Here is an 18,360-nt window from a genome sequence, read left to right as displayed (position 1 = left end):
AAGTCAACCATGATGCGATATTTTCGAAACGGAGGAAGTAGATTTTTTTGTTTTGTTTTGTTTTAGATGAGATGAATGATAATGGGTTCTACATATGAAACTGTGTACTCCCTTTGTCCCTATTTGTTTGCCCCATTTGCCATTTATGTACGTCCCCAAGAGATTGTTCATTTACTACAAATGTTCATGGGACCAGAACTTTACTTTCACATAAAATATATTTGGCAACCACTTTTGTCTCTTTTCAATTCCACTCGTCATTTCTTAATAAAGCATATTTACTTCATTGGTCAAACAAAAAGGGACAGAAGAGAGTATATGTTTATCTATTGTTGGTAGAAAGTTAATTACTTCATTACAATAACGTTTGTAAAATAATGATGTGCTATGAAAACAAACTTGATTCAAATTTATTCAATTACTACCGCCCTTAGCTTACCAAGTTACACCTAATTTGTAAATCAACTAACCAATATACATTCATACGTCCAAGGCCAAATTGTTTTCTGCACTCTTTTGGGAGAACATGCTTGTTAGATTTTCCACGCACATCAAGAATCCATCAAAAACATTCAAATAAATGGCATAAAACCACCTTATCCACCTGATTTCTGGTGCATCTAAGAATTTGTACTCCTTGTTTCCCTCGTATTTCATCAAAAGATGCATTTGACTGACACGGTATTAAATAGATAGCCTCTTCACAAGCTATCCCATAACTCATTGTTTTGGATGATGTTTAGATTATTCGTTTGAACACAGTATCTAATGTCACGACTCACGAGAAACTCCATGGCAATAAATTTTCAATATCCTCCTCATCTCATGAGGAAAAATAAAAAATCTCACAAAGTGATGACATTCATGAGTGGTAGGAGTACTCTAAGCAACTTTAAATTGAAACTGGCATATTATAATGCTAGTACGAGTGTTGTTAACTCTTTGCCTCTTTGGGTCAATGTATCATATTCCCTTCATTATTACTTGTCAATAAAGAATTACACTCAACAAGTTGTCAATCTCATAATCAACAACAGCGATGAATGCAGCATAATGATTTACAACCACAATCATTCCAGTTCGAAGCAGGCTTAGAACAGGATTTCAAGACGACCGATGTAAAAGAAAATTAATATAGAATTAAATACATGAATGAACTCTGGAAATTAACACATGGCTATGTATGGCTTCTCCCTTTGTCTTTCCTGGTGGATGAAGCCTTGTATTCCCCATATACACCTATAGTCCTAACTATAACTCTTCTCTGTATATACATTGCCCTGACTTAGTATACGAGCTAAATCGGCTCACGCTATCTACTTCACCACGTTCAACCAAAAATATCCAGGATTCTGGTTTGGTATCCAGGATTCTGGTTTAACAAACCAAATCATCAAATATCCAGGATTCTGGTTCAACAAACCACACCATCAGAGAGCGCCTCTGTCTCTCCTCCACACACAACTTCCACTCACAAGCCTGCAGGGCAGCGAGTGCTTGGAGAACAAAAATGGTGGGTTGTAGTGAAGAACACCAGAATATGGTATAGTATGTGGCTATGTGATACCCACAACCGGCCACGCCTTTCTTTTATCATTTTTCTCCTTTCTGAGTTTCCATATAATGACAAGCATTTTCTATACTGGAGTGGGGCTCAACCAACTGCAACCTGTGGACCATCCCAGAACACCGAGTATGAGATCAATCCTTGCGCAAGCATCATTCTGGAATAAGACGAATTCAGCATTTGCGTTAGTACTTGGCAGTTACAAGCTTGAATTAATAAGTAAATTACTTCAAAGATAAACCAACACAACTAACCAAATTATCCGGAGTCCCTTCAATCTGAAATAGCATGACTCCCATACCCTTCCCTCTGTCAAGTTCAGCCTAATTTGGTAAATATTTAAAAGGAAAATTAAGTCAGACGCACACTTCACAAATTTCTATTAAATAGAAAGAGGCGTTGTTGCTTCAGCTTACCACACAGGAGCATACTGAGATCCCTAAAGAAGCCAACACTGTTGTCACTTCGCCCAGTATACCTGAAATGTTTTTGGTGTAGAAATTTCAGAAGCCAAAGCGAGGAAATTGGTGCATAACATAATCTAAAATGTATCAACTACTCAAAACAATTCCACTATTTTAGCCACCAAACACTTGAATAAACCATATTACTGAATCCAACTCAAAGTCAAAAGGTTTAACATAAGTAGTACTGTAGTACTATGGTTAACGTTGTACATATCTTCCAATCGAGCAAATATCACATAGAAGTTGAAACTTACCAGTTATTCAGGACAGCCTTCATTCATAAATCTTTCCATACTTCCTTTCCTATAATGTTTTGGAAAATTTACAAAAATAATCCCAACAATTACCGTTCTTATTATCCCAAGTATGGATTCTACTAGAATGTGTCAACAGTTAGGCCATTAGGGGTGTCTTCCCAAAATGATCCAATGACCTATACTAACCTGTTTTAGCAGGTGACTGACCCACATGGCATCACATAACTGACACCCAATATTTTAAAATCTCTCTCTCTCGCCCCCTCTCCCCCCCCCCCCCCCCCCCCCTCCACTTCTTGGTAACAACACCAAAACTTCACAGGCCTCCTCTTTTTCTTCTTGTTTAAACGCCGTCAAAGACTATTACAGTACACAAATCCAATTTTGTCAGATTCATCATGCAAAGTTCCCTCAAATCATCCTCTTATAATTTCACTTGATCACATTCAGGCCTCCAATCAAATATGCAAACATGTTGTGGGAGATAAAAGGAGTTATTTACACATAAGGTAAGTAGATTTTGGAAGCATTTTAAATTTGATACCAAATTATTTTATGCAACTATTTTTCACAAACTAGAAATAACTATGTCAACATTACGTAATCATAATAAACACACCAAATGTTTCTTAAGAGGCTCTTGGCCTCCGCAGGATAAAAGGGTCAAGGACACGCAACCTTGACCCTCCAGAGAGGTCGTTTCCAACTGCGCCATAATTTTATATGCAAAATAAATGAGTAGAAACATTTCAATGACCCGTGAATTTGGTGCATAATGATCCACAAGATAAAGAAAAGAAAAAACTGAAATCTTACCCCGGCGATCAACACAAACTACAGAGAGCCACTGGATGGAGTTCCCTTCAATACTGTGCCAGGCAACAATCTTGCTGGTTTGCCAACTTTCTAACTCTGGAAGAACAACCCTGGGCCTTGCAGTATTAGCAATAATCAACTTAGCAATATCGTTATCTTGTGATAATAGTTGCCCCTTGTCCAAATTTGAATACTCTATATGCTTATTGTGTTTCCCATTGACCTTTGGGGCACAAAAGGCGCCATTTGACAGCTGAAGATCTTCAGGATTGTCAGGAGGCAACAAAATCTCAACTATTGTCTCTGAAATTGGCCTTCTCACCCTGGAAAAGTCCAAGGTCTCCTTTTGTACTTCTTCCTTTTCATAATCAGCAATGAAGTCATTTATAGAATTTGTAGTGATTTCTTCGGCGGACAATGCAGCTTGCTCCCTCAAAAACTAAGCAAACAATATGGAGTTAACATATAAATCAGCCAACCACAGTAATCCCAGCTAAGAATTAGGTGCAAACTCACTTTCATAATTTTATGACGAGCACTGCGGGTTTTAGCATGTTGTAACCACTGCTTGTGCTTCTGGAAAGCAGATTTACTCGAGAGCGCCTAGAGCATGGAATTTCAAACAAATATTAATACAGAATACAGAAATCAATATGCAGCATCATATATATATAAATAGGACGAATTAATTGATGATGCATGGGAATCCAAATCACAAACGAACCAGAGGACAAGGAATCCTTCTTTCAAAAATTACAAGAAAACATAGCAGTCACACTGGACAATCGGAAGCAAATCTGTGGGAAAGAGTGATGCTAGACACTGGACGCCATACAGAATAAGCTTAAAAAGAAATCCTAATGTAATCCCACAAAACCACCACCCAATTACATTTCTCCAAAGAAACTTGCAAAGTTTTCTGTTTTATCCTCCCAAAACAAAGCTAATACCTGCTACTGGCTATCAAAGAAGCATAACACCACCAGTCCTTTTTAAAACAAAAGGCTTATGCCTTAAAACACCAGCCACATCACACAAAAAAGGATACGGACCACACTTTGCACCTCTGTTATAACATACTAGTATCCAACAAAGATTTGGAGATAAAGCACTAATTGGCCCTGCACCTCCAAATTATCAAGAGTATCTATCCACTTCAAAACTTCTGTCCAGACAAACACCTTATGCTTAAACTTTACAGTAAGCTGGTAACATTCACCTTTCAAAAGAAATTGAACAGGGAAAAACTGTGGTCCAGAGTTTCTGTAACTGGTACTAAAAAAATTACAGAAGAAGTTTCCTGAATAAGCAAGTCAAACTTTACGATCAAGGGTATTAGAGAAAACATAGAGGTCAACAAGGCCCAATAGGGAGAAGCACATTTCCCAATTCAAATCACTAAGATGAATATCACAATTTCCATGTCATAACAGAAAACCATAGCAATTCCAGATAATAAAGCGGATATCTTTTTAAGGCTTATATTTGCCTTAAAAGCTTTTAGAATTTACCCAATCAGCAATGGGCATGAAAAGGGCTTACAGTAAAAGTAAAGTGACTTGCACGTTGTATGCAAAGATGTCCATTTTCAAGAGGTATGGGCTTGACTTGTCTTTCCTATATATTATTCTTTTATCCTCCCCCCCACACACTATACTGAGATAAAAGACCTCAGAAAACAACACCTCAAATAACAAATTCAGATAAGATTTAAAGGGAAATAGAAAAAAAAGGTGCCAGTCAGTGGCTTACATCATATGTTATTATCTCCACAACTTCAGCATTGGCAAGTACATGCGTCGGAGAAACAAGATTCCCATTGACCTGAGGAAAAGTGCCCATCTGATTACAAAGTTTTCATCAAGACAATGATGATGCCCGTTTAATCACTATTAGAATACCTTTGCAGCCACCATCTTGTTCCCAATTTCTGTGTGGATCATATATGCATAGTCAACAACTGTTGCTCCCTTTGGCAAATTCTTTATCTGCTGCAAAGCAATTTCATTATTGAAAGAACGAGAGTAATAATACTTTCGGTCTTTATATATATTGCAAGTAGCAGGCCTTTACCTCTCCACGGGGAGTAAATACAAAAACACGGCTGCCTAAGAGATCCCTGGTGATGACATCTACAAACTCTCTAGAACTCATGTTGCCAACAAATTCTTCTTGCCATTCTCTGATTGCATTGAGCCAGCCAATCTGGAAGAATGAAAATATTTATCTATACAATTAGCAAAAAATGCCAGAAAGGACAGGGACCACAATATAAATCCAAAAGGGGCTACTATTAACACTGATTAAACTACATAATAGATAAGATACCCTGAGTGTTGCATTGCTGTTGTTAAGACACACAGGCTTCCCCCTTGAATTCCTGGCTAAACCATCAACAGAGACTCGCCCACAATAGTGATTAGCAATCCCCCTTTGAGCTATTAGATTCATCTCCTCTGTTCTAATCTAAAAAAATGAAAACATTGAAGAAAGGGGAACAAAGAGTCATGAAATTGATAACAGCACATTGGTTAACAACTAAACTTGAGCTTTTTTGTTTGACTTAACAATAGTTACACGTCAGTTTACTATTTGCAAAGACATGCAAATCACTGTTGTGATTAAGCATCATAGGGCAGACATCAATAAAATTGGGAGAAAACAATGTGAAGGCTTGGGGTACTCAAACTCCCATGATTAATATAGTGAACATGGACGGAGTACAAAAGAGACTTCTGTAGCAACCTGAACTTCCACTCGGAACATGCTCTCATAAAGGAATGGGATGACAGTCGTATGCAAGCTTTGGAAGCCATTAGGCTTTGGAGTCGCAATGTAATCCTTCATCTGTTCACAGAAGGTTGGATATTAACAGGACAAAATATAGAAGATTTAATCCCCCTTGGCTCTCAAATTTTAAATGTATTGAAAAAGTGAAAAGAGACGTGTTCCAAAGGAGGAACCCCATTAATCTCCAATTCTCCACTACACACCCTATTTGTAAGAGATCAAGAAACTCACAGATCTAGGAATTGGAGACCATATACCATGTACAAGCCCAAGAACATGGTAGCATATCTGCACGGTAAAAATCCAGAACAATCTTGAATATCAAAGGAAAAAGAAATAGCCAGATTAAATTTTTGAGGGAAGATGAATCAGAATGATATTTTCACCTGCTCAGCAGTACACAGAGGCCCGATTCCACTGCAAGGTTTAGGCTTGATAACAATACGAAGCTGAAAACAACCAGCAATTGCCAAAGTATACATAAAAGACGTGTGGTGCTTTATGATTATCTCACCAAATTATTAAAAAATATTTTGATTTGTAAAAAATCTAAAAATAGAATGAGAAAAGGCAAAGCACCTGAGCTATCTGGTTGACCTCATTTATTGAAACATTTGCTTTGGTTACAGCTTTATAAATACTGCAAATTCATCGAACACGACCATTATATCAAGAAAATAAAAAACAAGACCAAAAGATCCATTGCTGTTTGCCTGTTTCCAACACAAGATTAGTGTATATGTAATACAGATAGGTACTCCCTCCGTCCCTTAATACTCGCACCGCTTTCCTTTTCGGGTCGTCCCTTAATACTTGCACCGCTTCTATAAATGGAAATTTATACCAATATTATATTATTTCTCACACTTACTTACTAACCCCACCTACACCCCTATTCCCTACAAAAAATCATTTAAAAATTCACACCCCCACTCACCACTCTCCACCTCTTACCCATTTCCCACTAACTATATTAAAAAAATACTCCACTATCAATTAACATCCATTAAATTAATAAGTCAATCTAAATGTCTTAAACTCCGCACCGGTCAAACCGGTGCGAGTATTAAGTGACGGAGGGAGTATATCGTAAAGAGTCACGCAGACAAAAGAGATTCATAAATTCATGCAACAGCCAGGGATCCTGGTAAATTTCTTCTGCTTCTACAATAAGACTACCATGTACTTGTGATTGCAACCACAAACATGAGTCTGTCATATTCACAAGATTAACATAGAAACTTGAACAACAAAATCAGGAAACACAGTAACAAGTTACTAAACCATATCAAGGCACAACCACACAAGACTCCCTCATTATATAGGTAGAAGTGTAGAACAGCCTTTTACATTAAAAAAAATGGTAAACTATACATGCCTAACCAATTTAAAGCTAAATAAATAAGAAATAAAGACAAAGAACTGCTGACCTGTAAGGCTCTTTAAGTACAGCACGCACTTCAGTTTTGATGGTCATAAGTTCCAAGAACTGATCATCCTCAATCTTATTCACCAACATTTTGTTTGCCTGGAAAAAAGGAAAGGACGGGACATAAGAGAACTAAACAAATAATATCCACAGAGATAGTTGTCAATAAAACCTCGTAAATCAATAAAATTAGAAAATTACAATTTCAAACTGAATCTGAGAAAAAATATAGACTTTCTCATTATGCAGATCAGTCCATGGCATCTACACGAAAAGATTCAAAAATATTCCGCAGCGTAAAATTATCACCAGTCTACATAGAGGACAGGGGAAATATTACCTCAATTAGCTCTTTCTCATGTTCTGCATAAAGCTCAGAAACTCTTTTAGTGATCTTCTCATACTCCTGGGCGTTTGTGTACATGAATGACAGGTTTTCAAGTTCAGACTGCAACATAGACAAGAAACCCAAATTAGATCTCAACTGGAAAAGCTTGAAACAATTTATCTGAAACATTAAGACCTCAAGAAAACTCTATGAAACACACCACTAAATCATGGCAGGAGTTGTAACCAAAGGAATCACACAGAAAAATAATACAGAGTATTAGCAACCATACAAGATCCAAAGATGTGTCAGTATTACTAAAAGCATCATAATGACTAGCAACTGTACACCCCCAAATGATCGCATTCAGGTGGTTTCAGCAGTTGGATGACGACTCTAGCCAAGCATAAGATCCACAGTTCCACACAACCATGCGGAAGGAGTAGGCTAAAAAATGATGGCTTCCGACCATTAGCACAACCGTATGGATCTTCTACATGACAGATAGACAGTGCAGATTGCCTGGACAGCTCAAGTGCACGTTTTTTAATGCTTGTAACTCTATGACCACTGATTAGAAATCTCTTGAACCCAACCTTCATCTCCAAGTGAACACTTCAAATGCGATGTGGGGAAGGAGTTATTTCCCTTCACAGGTTGGCCATGTAGGCTTGACTGCTTGTACAATGCCCAAGGTGTGTAGGTTTAACACCCTGTTCCAATTCTTTTCTTAGCCCGCACTACTCGAAACCTCAACCTCACCTCTAATTACTAAGCTTAAACAAGCATGAGGTGCCAATATAACGAAATCCCACCTGAATTGACCAATATATCTCAATATCACCATAAACACACAAGGAAACCTTTCAACTTTCAACTGATCTAAGTTTGTTGACCAACTAGTTTGCAAAGAATAACAACTTTCCTTTACAAGCTGACATTTCACTAGAGTTCTGGCCTACATTAGGTATTTATATAGAGCAGAAAGAGACAACCCTACTTATTCTAACTCGGTATTTTCAAGTACTAGATTAAGTCCCGTGCACGCACGGATATTTGAAAATTATTATTTGACCATCTTTTTTATAAAATATTTAACTCAAATATTTATCCCTTAAATCTATTGCGTAATTATTAAATCTCGGACGTACTCATTTTATCATATAATATACAATTTCCGCCCTACTACATACTACCTCCGTTTCTGAAAGTACTTTACGCTTTCCGTTTAAGTCCGTTCTTGAAAGTTCCTTACAATCTATTTTATTCCATTTTTAGCATATAAATTTTACATTTATACCCTCATTTGGCCCACTACAACATGCAACTTGCAATACTTTACTATTAATTTTCATCCACTCACATTGTTGGATAATTTATAGCTAATCATTTTCCCATTTGTTACCCCACCATCACATGTTCACCAAAGTACCTTAATTACCGTGCAAATAGTAAGCGTAAAGATCATGTCGGAACGGAGGGTCGGAGGTAATATTATATATTTTATATGTTTAATATGATGATTTGACCAAAACATTTAATACGGCTAATATGCTAATTTGACCAAAATATTGAGTAAGAATATTTTCTGTTATTGATATGACGATTTGACTAAAATATTACCAAAATTGTCTAATAATGTCATATTCCATAATCCTATAATTTTTTCCATATATAAACATTTATAGAAAAGGAGAGAAAATAAAAAAGGAATAAAGTAGATATACTTTTTAGGAAACGGTTTTTGACTGGAAAAATTTGCACCGGGATTTGGTGACTGTTATAGTATAATGTAATAGTACTAAATATGGAACAGAATACCAACACAAAATTATACTTATGTGCGGACTTGAGCAATTACCAAGTCACACAGCCTACGCTACTCTGTGGCCATTATCGTTTTGCAAGGTACAAGACTTACGTGGGCATAAATCATAGTCGGTTCTCAATTTCCTAGTGACAAAGAGTAATCATGAAATTGGCTTTGCACACATCGACTGGTTTTTTAACATTTAACAAACGCAAGAAGAATTGACCAAAAATTATAATATATTCTAAGAAAATCAATGCAAAAAAAGAAATGATTTAGTATTAGTATAATTTAGGTGATGTACAAATAACTGATATTTTCTTACACCTGTGACCCAAGCTTATCTTTTGGTCCACAAGTCAGACATCCAGTTATTAAACCAACAACCAGACCTGAGTCTAGGTAACAAAGGCAAGATGTTTGTGCACATATTTTTGCAGCGGGCAACCACAGGTTATCTGACTAAATTGAGCAACAAGAAAACAACATTGCCTGCATGAAAATTGTGGCGCAAAAGAGATTTTGGTGAAAGGTGAATAAAAATACCTTAATTTTATACATTCCTAGCAGTTTTGCCAGAGGAGCAAACACTTGCAGCGTCTCAAGAGCTATACTTGTCTGGATAACAGCAATCAAAGGTGAATTAAAAATACCTTAATTTTATACATTCCTAGCAGCTATAACTTAGTCATGGAACAGCAATGCATTGAACTCAAATAAAACATTACCTGCTTATGAGATGGCATGTGTGAAAGTGTACGCATGTTGTGCAATCTATCAGCTAGTTTGACAATGATCACTCGGACCTGAATCAGAAATTTAATCATGAACTGGTTAAATACAATAGACAAGAGAAGGAGATATAAGCAAAATGTGCCAAAGCACCTCTTCTGTCATTGCTAGAAACATCTGTCGTAGGTCTTCCGCTTTTACATCTTGTACACAACTATGTTCATCTTTGTACTTGAGTTTCCCAAGCTTCGATACCTAATAAAAGATGGGGATATAGATTTAGAAAAATCACCTATAATTGCAAATCACCTTGAACTGTTAGAAGTAGCACCTTGGTTTCCCCTTCTACAATGTGACGAACAGTAGAACCAAAGTCCTTTTCAATCCGCTCAAAAGTTACAAGATTTGTATCTTCAACAGTATCATGCAATAGCCCAGCTGCAATAGACTCCCAATCTAATTCCTGAAATGATAATCACAATTTAAAAACCAGCACCATAAAGTTGAATTAAATATTGATTAAAGTCACACCAGCTTACGAGTTCTCCTAAAATACGTGCAACTTCAACTGGATGGATGATGAAGGGTTCTCCACTGCGCCTTTTTTGACCATCATGAGCATCAAAAGCAAGCTGTGAAAGCCAGCTACTTGACATGAAACCTCTCATCCTAAATACAGAACCACTGGTGAGGAAAGAAATGATATACAAGTAATACCTTTAGGGCTTTCTGAACCAATTCAAGTTCATCAGGAGGCAGGTACGAGATGCTAGGTTTTAGATCCTGAGGACAGCAAGGAAAATGAACAATTATGAACTCTGTATAAGTCACTGATAGGACATGTACATATCAGCTAAAGCTCACGGTCATACCCGAAATCTTACAGGAAGGAAGTGCACTGAGCATTTTCAAGAATAAGATTAGATTACAGACAGTGAATATTTTGCATGACTATTCAATAGATCCTGCACTTTATCCTTTGCTATGCCTATTTGCAATGGGATGGCCTTGGGAGCATGTTTTTTTGCTCATTTGGAGGGCAAATAAGCGAATGAGCAAAAAAATAGCTTCGGTTGTACCTTGCAAGGTACAACCAGTTTGAATGACAAGCTAGATCTTCAAAGAGAAATCTAGGCAATTTCAGGATTCGTGTTTTTACAGGCTAACTAGGTTAGCATAATGTTTTACAGGCTAACTAGGTTAGCACAATAAAAATATCATTCAATGGGGCTTTAAAAAGAAATTATTTTAAAAAATTCCCTTTTGCATGGCTAAAATGCTAAAACCAAGCATGAGGATGAGCATTACATCCAACAGATTATCTTATGACTCAACAACATATCTTAGTCATCTGAAAAAAGGCCTACAAATTAAATTTCCCTAGTAAGAATTCACATCGAAATGAACCAGCCAAATCCGAATTTTGCAAATATTGTGTCAGCCTGCGTCATTGAGTTCAAAGTTTCAAACATCCATTGCAATAGGTTATCCCTACTAACTGCCATACTTTTCTCCTTCTCTTTCTAACAGACATATGAAAACATCCTATGAAGTCAAAATACTTCCCTGACTTTGATTTATACACCGTAGTTTACTTATTCCAAAACATAAGCTTACGTGATCATACTCACCACTTCGACTTTGGACCAGTGTATAAAAAAGCGCAAATCGGACTAAAACGATAAGCGCAAAGCGTAAGCGCAACACTTTTCATTGAAGTGAAGCGCACTTTTTAAGAATTAAAGGTTCTTTTACTATTATGCATATATATCTTACTAAAATAACCACAAAAATATATATACACCAGATTTGCTTCCAAAAATAAGTTACTCTTTGTTTTAACAAAAATAAAGCATATACTCCCTCCATATTTAAATAGGAGATACACTTATCATTTCAGCCGTATTTAAATAGGAGATACACTTGTCATTTTTAGTAACTTTTCAACCCCACCATCTAATTAAATAATACTCTAACCCCACTACCACATTAAACAATTAATTTCATAAGCCCCCCACCCCACACCCCTCCAAAATTTAATAGTCCTCACTTATTTTACTTGATTAAAATATTTACCCCAACCCCACTTGCTTTATTATTTTATTTCATTCAACTATTTTTCCTTAATACCCGTTCCCAGCCAAGTGTATCTCCTATTTAAATACGGAGGGAGTAACATAGTGTTTATCAAGAAACTAGGGCCGACTGCAGTGACTGTTGTCTTCTTCTTTTGTTATTTTTCCTTTTCTTTTGGACTTTTGGCCCACTTTCTATTGTTAAAGATTAATAGGGTGTGGTCTTAAATACAATAACAACATAAAAAAAAAAAAAAAAAAAAAAAAAGCTTCCAACGTAAAATTAAAAAACAGGGAAAAATAATTTCAATGAGGCGCAAAAGAGCATGCTTCATGCGCTTCGGACCGCTTCTTCCAAAACACTTCGCCTACTAAGCCTAAAATCCTAAATAAGCGCTTTGCGCTTCAGCGCTTTTTTTTAAACACTGCTTTGGACTGATAATCACTTTTTTATTTTGTCGATTTCATAGTTATTGCAGCCACTCACGCAACTATTGGACATTTGGACCAACTATGTATACTTCAACTATTGGACCGGCACCTCAAACAAGCAATCAGTCAAAATGATGAACATAGTACAGCATGAAATAATAACAATTGTCTAATCATGTCAACCTCCAATACCACCAGAAAGAAATTGCAATATTGCTTTATAAAGGATCTTATGTTCCATGAATACCTCCCACAAACTTTCAGCTGAAGCTGAAGCTTTATCAATTGAATCAGAACTAGGCGATAACATGCAGTCCCATTTCCATCTTTTGGAAGTTGGATGTCGCAAGAAAGCTTTGAAGATACATCCAGCATCAGAAAAGCAGGTCTCTGTGCAGTGATTGAATCTAATGTCAGGATTCCCACATCTCTGTTGAAGCATAAGTCCCAAGTACAATATCAGAAAAATGCAATTATTAGATATCGAACAGCAAACGGAGTACTATGTCCATCCAAATATCATTTTGTAATGTCTACAACAAGTAGTTATCTTCCAATAAAATAGTGGTTTATGAACAGATTTCCAAAGATACCTCATTTAAAATGAGGTACAGGAGTATGAAAATTATACAACTAGTATTAAGGATGGTGCAAAAAGTTAGGACATATCAATTATTGGGAGAGGTTGGCTAAAAAACTGAAATAACAATACTGCAGGCTCTATTATTCTAAGAGGATGATCAGTGAAACTTAATCTCTTGTCTACCCGGATATCATTTTTTGTATATCAAAATGAGAATTCTCATCATATAAAGTAGATGACGTTGTTGAAATTTTAATTTGTAAATTCATGTCACGATGGCCATGAAGTAACATCCACAAGATGCCCACTCCAGGGAAACAACGATTGTAACCGCAACCACAACCACCCTTTTTTATTTCACTCGGAATAATTTAACAAACCCAAATCAAATGCGTGTGTTAAAACAGGATGAAAATGATACATTTGTACATCTTAAGACATAATCCATGAGGGAACAAACTTAAAATTACAGCTCTATACAGGATTATATATGGGTTCGCTGCCACTCCTCCAACGTATAAAAATTATGTGCTGTTACCAAGGGTTTTGACCAACGGGGTAGGGTTATAAACTGATCACTGAACGGAAGGCGTGGAAAAAAGCCGGTTGGGATATAAACTGATTATTGAAGGAAGACGTAGAAAAAAGCATGAAAAGCAAGGGAGTCAACTTAGATCTTTTTTGTTAACTCTAGTAGTCTAGTCTGAAACTCTGCATGGGAAAACTGAAAAAAACCAAATATAAATATACCATTATAGTGTCTAGGGTCAAGATCTAGTCTACATGGGAGAGATGTTAATTCTAAAAGCCAGTGCAGGGATTATATCTAATGAGAAGGTATCGGGTGAGACGGATCTCAGGTTCGGACATGCCATATTATATTTTGGACATAACATCTCAGCTTTTTGACATAATCATTCAGGTTTTCGACATATCATCATTTAAGCTTTTTAGACACGAATATCAGCCTTTAATCATGATACGAGCTTTGGAAAATCATTTTGAAAACTTTTATGTAGGAATGCTATTATACAAGGGTTGGTTATCAGTTAATGAGATTTGTATGTTAGTTTCTGAGGTATGAGTGTCATCTTAATTTTTAACCTTACCATTTCTATTTTTTCCCTCTCCGCTCCTACTCCTTCTGAACTCTTCATCACCCTACACCTCCTAACGCTAACTTTTGGCTTCATCGTGATTCTCATCATCTTCTACAATTTTCTCCAAAATCCGCTCTCGTTCCAATACAGTAAACACCAGGTTTTGGGAGCTTCAATATCGCTCAACTCGTCCGGAATCTATCTCTTCCCTCCTCCTAAACCTTGCAGCTCCAAACATCCCCCTGGTGATAAGCTCCCCTGCAAGTAATCTTCATGGAGTTGGATTTATTTTTCTTTGCAATTCTTGTTATAATTCTTACTATTTCTTCCCCTCTCAACTTGGACTTCAATTCCCCCCACGAAATTAATCTAATTCCCCCCACGAAATTAATCTAATTCCCCCCACGAAATTAATCTAAAAGCAGTAGTAGAATCTTTCAAGAAGGAAAATATTAGAATATTAACACTTATAAGTTATAACATCCTTGGAAGAGTTATGTTCCGTATAATGGTGTAAAAATAAAGCTGCTATGCACCTTGCATAGGACTGGAGGGAGTAATAGTAGTTGAAATTTGTTAAATATAGCAGCTAATGTTAAAAAAAAAACAACTAATATTTTAGAGGTTTCTTTACGTTGTCAATGGTTGAGAACATAAGACTCGGCCAAGTGTGACAAGGCTTGTTGGTGGTTGGAACCTATATCAAATATGTTTTGCCAAACACAACAAAGTACCTTTATTATTCCATAGACATGCCTAAAAAAGCAACTCAGTAACTAAATCGCTCGGAGTAAAAGTATAGTATAATCACCAACAATTTCAAAGGCAAGGTTTACACTTGATCCCAAGCACCATAGCATCACTGGCACGTTCTACTTCAAAGGTAGAACAAAGATGTGGGCCCTAAGAAAGGGACCATGCCAACTAGGGAAAGTGGTTCTTATTATCTTATACGAAGTATATTCTAGGATATCTAGGGGACAGAATATGAAATGAGAACTGGCAACCAACTACGAAAAGTGGGTGTGAATGAGGAAGGGTATATAGGTAAATCTCCTTCCTGCTTTAATAAATGTGCCAACACCAGGTGTTGCAATTACAAGGAAATGGAGGAAATAGAAACTGGGAACGAAAACAGCTCATACCGAAAAAGGCTATAAATTAAAGGAATGATATCCGTTGTGTATAGAGTATAATATAAGATTCAAGGGCAGGATTTGATTTTAAAATATCATGGTAAACAATGGTAATAAATGGTAATCAATATCCATTAACAAGCAAGTATACTTCTTCAATTAGTTTCAATAACGCTTAACAAAGAAGTGACGGAATAACTGGGAAAGAAAAATCACATAGTAAGTTGTGGAAACATAAAACCATGAACATTTACATTCCGGTATTCTGGGTAAAATGACGCGCAACGTCAACACCCTTCTTAATTTCCACATGTTACTCTTTCATTACATTAACATCCAACATAAGAAACGACAACAAACCATTGCAAAAACAGGAAAATACACCTAAAAAACAAACTAAAGTTTGGTATAATTGCAAATTTGCAATTACTTCCCCGTGAGTCGGATTTTGTTTCCATCTAGTATTCCCGCCACCAACATATTGTTCCTCCGTTTATTTTATTGCACCATTTGCAATTTTACACTATTCACACACCCTTTTTTATTACTTTTTTGTGATTTATACATAAGTAACTATGTAGTCATATGGAGATCTTGTCACATTCGTCTCGATATATATTTTCAAAATATCAACTTTTTACATTGTTAACTTATGCATAATAAGTGATATTTATAGATAAAACTTTGTATTGGCAAGCGTGAAACATCAATGGTGCACTAAGTAAAAAAACGAAGGAAATCTTGTATTGGCAAGCGTGAAACATCAAATGGTGCAATAAGTTAAAAAAAACGAAGGAAGTATATATATTTTATCCCCAAACCTCTTCCTAGCCAGGTTGTTAATATGATTAATGTTTTCTAGCAGTAAATTTACTCTTTTGAGAAAATTACCGGAAGTCGTAGTGAAGTGTATACTGATTCTATGACCAATGAAATTGTACAGTCCTTTGGGAACAAAATCTCTACCATACCTTGCCAGTATTTATGTCATATTTTCTATGAAAAGCTCCCCTAAAGTCCCAATAATTCACTAATCAATGCAAAACGAGAGTGCAAAGACATTATCATCAAATAAAGGATCCAAATTCTCAGTTCAAGCAATAAATTAAGCATGAAGATCATCTAAAACAACAAAAGCAACTCACGTATATGTGCCGGTTGAATCTTCTATACGAATCTGGCCAAGACGACAACGGAAACGAAGACGAACTCTGAGTAGTACTAGCTAAAGAACCAGTCAGAGTCCTAGGAGCCTTCCAGGCACACGACAGTACACTACAATCATACCTCCCACTGCTCCCTTCTCCTCTCCATAGCTTTAATTTACACACGCTCACACATTCAACTGAAACTGCAAATTACATTGAAAAATTCACAATTCAATTTGACAAATCCAAAAGCAACACCTCTTCAATTCAATTCAACTCAAAATTCAACAAAATAAAATAGAGAATTATATTAACAATTTGGAGGAGAGAGAAAATGAGTACCTGACATCGACGGGGAAGACGCCATTTTCTACAGAGAAGCATCGGGAAGAGAACCAGGCATCGAACTGGGGATTGGAGGAGAGAGAAAGAAGAGTTATGGCGGAATATCGGAAGGGGAGTGGTGTCTGGTGTGGTGAGATTGTTTGGTGGTATTTTTTGAATTGATAAGGTGAGTGTTTGGTTAGGGAGAGGCGATAATGGAAAACGAGAAAATGGACTGAACAAAATTATCTTAGGGAGAGTGGTCAAAGGCCACACGAATACCTCTAATCGTGTCACCAAATGTTGTTCATATTGATTGGGCCCGATTTATCGGAAAATACACATTCGGCATGTCAGGACTCCCTCCGGCAACTAAAATCCCAAAAATAATACTCCCTCCGTTCTTATTTAAGTGTCCACTTTGAACATTTATGCGATTTTTAATAAAACAGAGAGTGTTTTTTTTTTGGGAAAAGAAAAAGTAAATAATTGTTTAATGTTTAAAGTACAAATAAAAAGATGTGGGGATTGAAAAGTGGGAAAAGTGAGAATGAGTAAGAAAAAATAATAATGATTTATAAAAAAGTAGGAAAAGTGTGTAGAAAAGTGGGAAAAGTGTATGTCCAAAAATGAAAACTGGACACTTATAAGGGAACGTTATTTATGGGAACTGGACACTTAAATAGGAACGAAGGGAGTATAAAGTAATAAATAAAGGAAAATTTGTAAAAAATAATTCAACCTTTGACCGCTCTTCTAAAAACAGTCCCACCTATAAGTAATCTATGAATAATTCAAGCTTTAATGGGTGTTTTCTGTAAACAGTATATTTTACCTACAACTTAAACTATCGGTTAATTTTATAATTTACAAATTAAATACGCTATGTGTCGCATCCTGATTGGTTTGTATTTTTAAATTTTCATAATTAAAAAACCCCAATCTCCTCTTCTATGATATTTCCTCCATAGCCTTCTCACCAATCCACCGCCCTTTCTCTTTCTCTGATCTCCTTCCTCCCACCACCGCAACCTCACTGCATCTCCTCCCCACCTATTCTTTCTCCTCCTCCTCGGTGTCCAACTCCGCCGACCCAATCCCACTTATCGTATCCCAGCAACTCCTGCTCAAACTTCCGTTATCACTTTCCTTATTTCTATCTCATTCTCCGCCACCGAACCTAGCGTCGCCGACCATACCTCAACCTCCCTACTACGTTGCTCTCCTTTTTTTTCTGGGATTTTCTTTTCAATTTTCTAATGATTCTGGGACTTTTTTCAATTACTTTCAATGTATGCGTATTAGTTACCTGGGTTTACTTTCTTCATCAATTGTTCTATTTTTTAAATCAGAATTTCCAAGTTTT

General features: G+C 36.4%; 1 protein-coding gene across 4 annotated transcripts; it reads right to left on the bottom strand.

The window, feature by feature from the left end:
* Nucleotides 1–1,117: 1,117 nt before the first annotated feature.
* On the bottom strand, nucleotides 1,118–17,259 carry LOC110801566 (putative GTP diphosphokinase RSH1, chloroplastic). 4 transcript variants are annotated; one of them, XM_022006921.2, is made up of 24 exons: nucleotides 17,013–17,259; nucleotides 16,668–16,873; nucleotides 12,951–13,133; nucleotides 10,914–10,979; nucleotides 10,736–10,828; nucleotides 10,528–10,659; nucleotides 10,350–10,451; nucleotides 10,193–10,270; nucleotides 10,011–10,082; nucleotides 7,667–7,774; nucleotides 7,328–7,425; nucleotides 6,477–6,537; nucleotides 6,284–6,346; nucleotides 6,129–6,185; nucleotides 5,853–5,954; nucleotides 5,436–5,573; nucleotides 5,181–5,312; nucleotides 5,009–5,098; nucleotides 4,860–4,931; nucleotides 3,624–3,710; nucleotides 3,108–3,546; nucleotides 1,984–2,045; nucleotides 1,822–1,876; nucleotides 1,118–1,724 (listed from the first exon to the last, which is right to left on the bottom strand). In XM_022006921.2, exons 1-23 carry the CDS (start codon nucleotides 17,035–17,037, stop codon nucleotides 1,841–1,843), a joined length of 2,502 nt encoding a protein of 833 aa, XP_021862613.1. In that variant the 5' UTR covers nucleotides 17,038–17,259; the 3' UTR covers nucleotides 1,118–1,724; nucleotides 1,822–1,840. The 4 variants fall into 4 exon arrangements, with proteins under 4 accessions (XP_021862613.1, XP_021862611.1, XP_021862612.1 ...); XM_022006919.2 differs by having other exon boundaries at nucleotides 1,822–1,890; nucleotides 17,013–17,257; XM_022006920.2 differs by having other exon boundaries at nucleotides 1,822–1,890; nucleotides 5,009–5,095; nucleotides 17,013–17,256.
* Nucleotides 17,260–18,360: the final 1,101 nt, after the last annotated feature.

Source organism: Spinacia oleracea, chromosome 6, assembly GCF_020520425.1.
Source record: "Spinacia oleracea cultivar Varoflay chromosome 6, BTI_SOV_V1, whole genome shotgun sequence".
NCBI lineage: Eukaryota > Viridiplantae > Streptophyta > Magnoliopsida > Caryophyllales > Amaranthaceae > Spinacia > Spinacia oleracea.
This window is presented reverse-complemented; position numbering and strand designations above follow the sequence as displayed.

Bases quoted from the DNA above. Each gene is read 5' to 3' on its own strand.
- LOC110801566 (XM_022006919.2), bottom strand. From the start codon at position 17,037: ATGGCGTCTTCCCCGTCGATGTCAG. The intron at 7,426-7,666 runs GTAATATTTCCC...CCTTTTTTCCAG, and splicing joins ATGAGAAAGAGCTAATTGAG to GCAAACAAAATGTTGGTGAA. The intron at 5,099-5,180 runs GTAAAGGCCTGC...ATTGCTTTGCAG, and splicing joins TATTTACTCCCCGTGGAGAG to CAGATAAAGAATTTGCCAAA.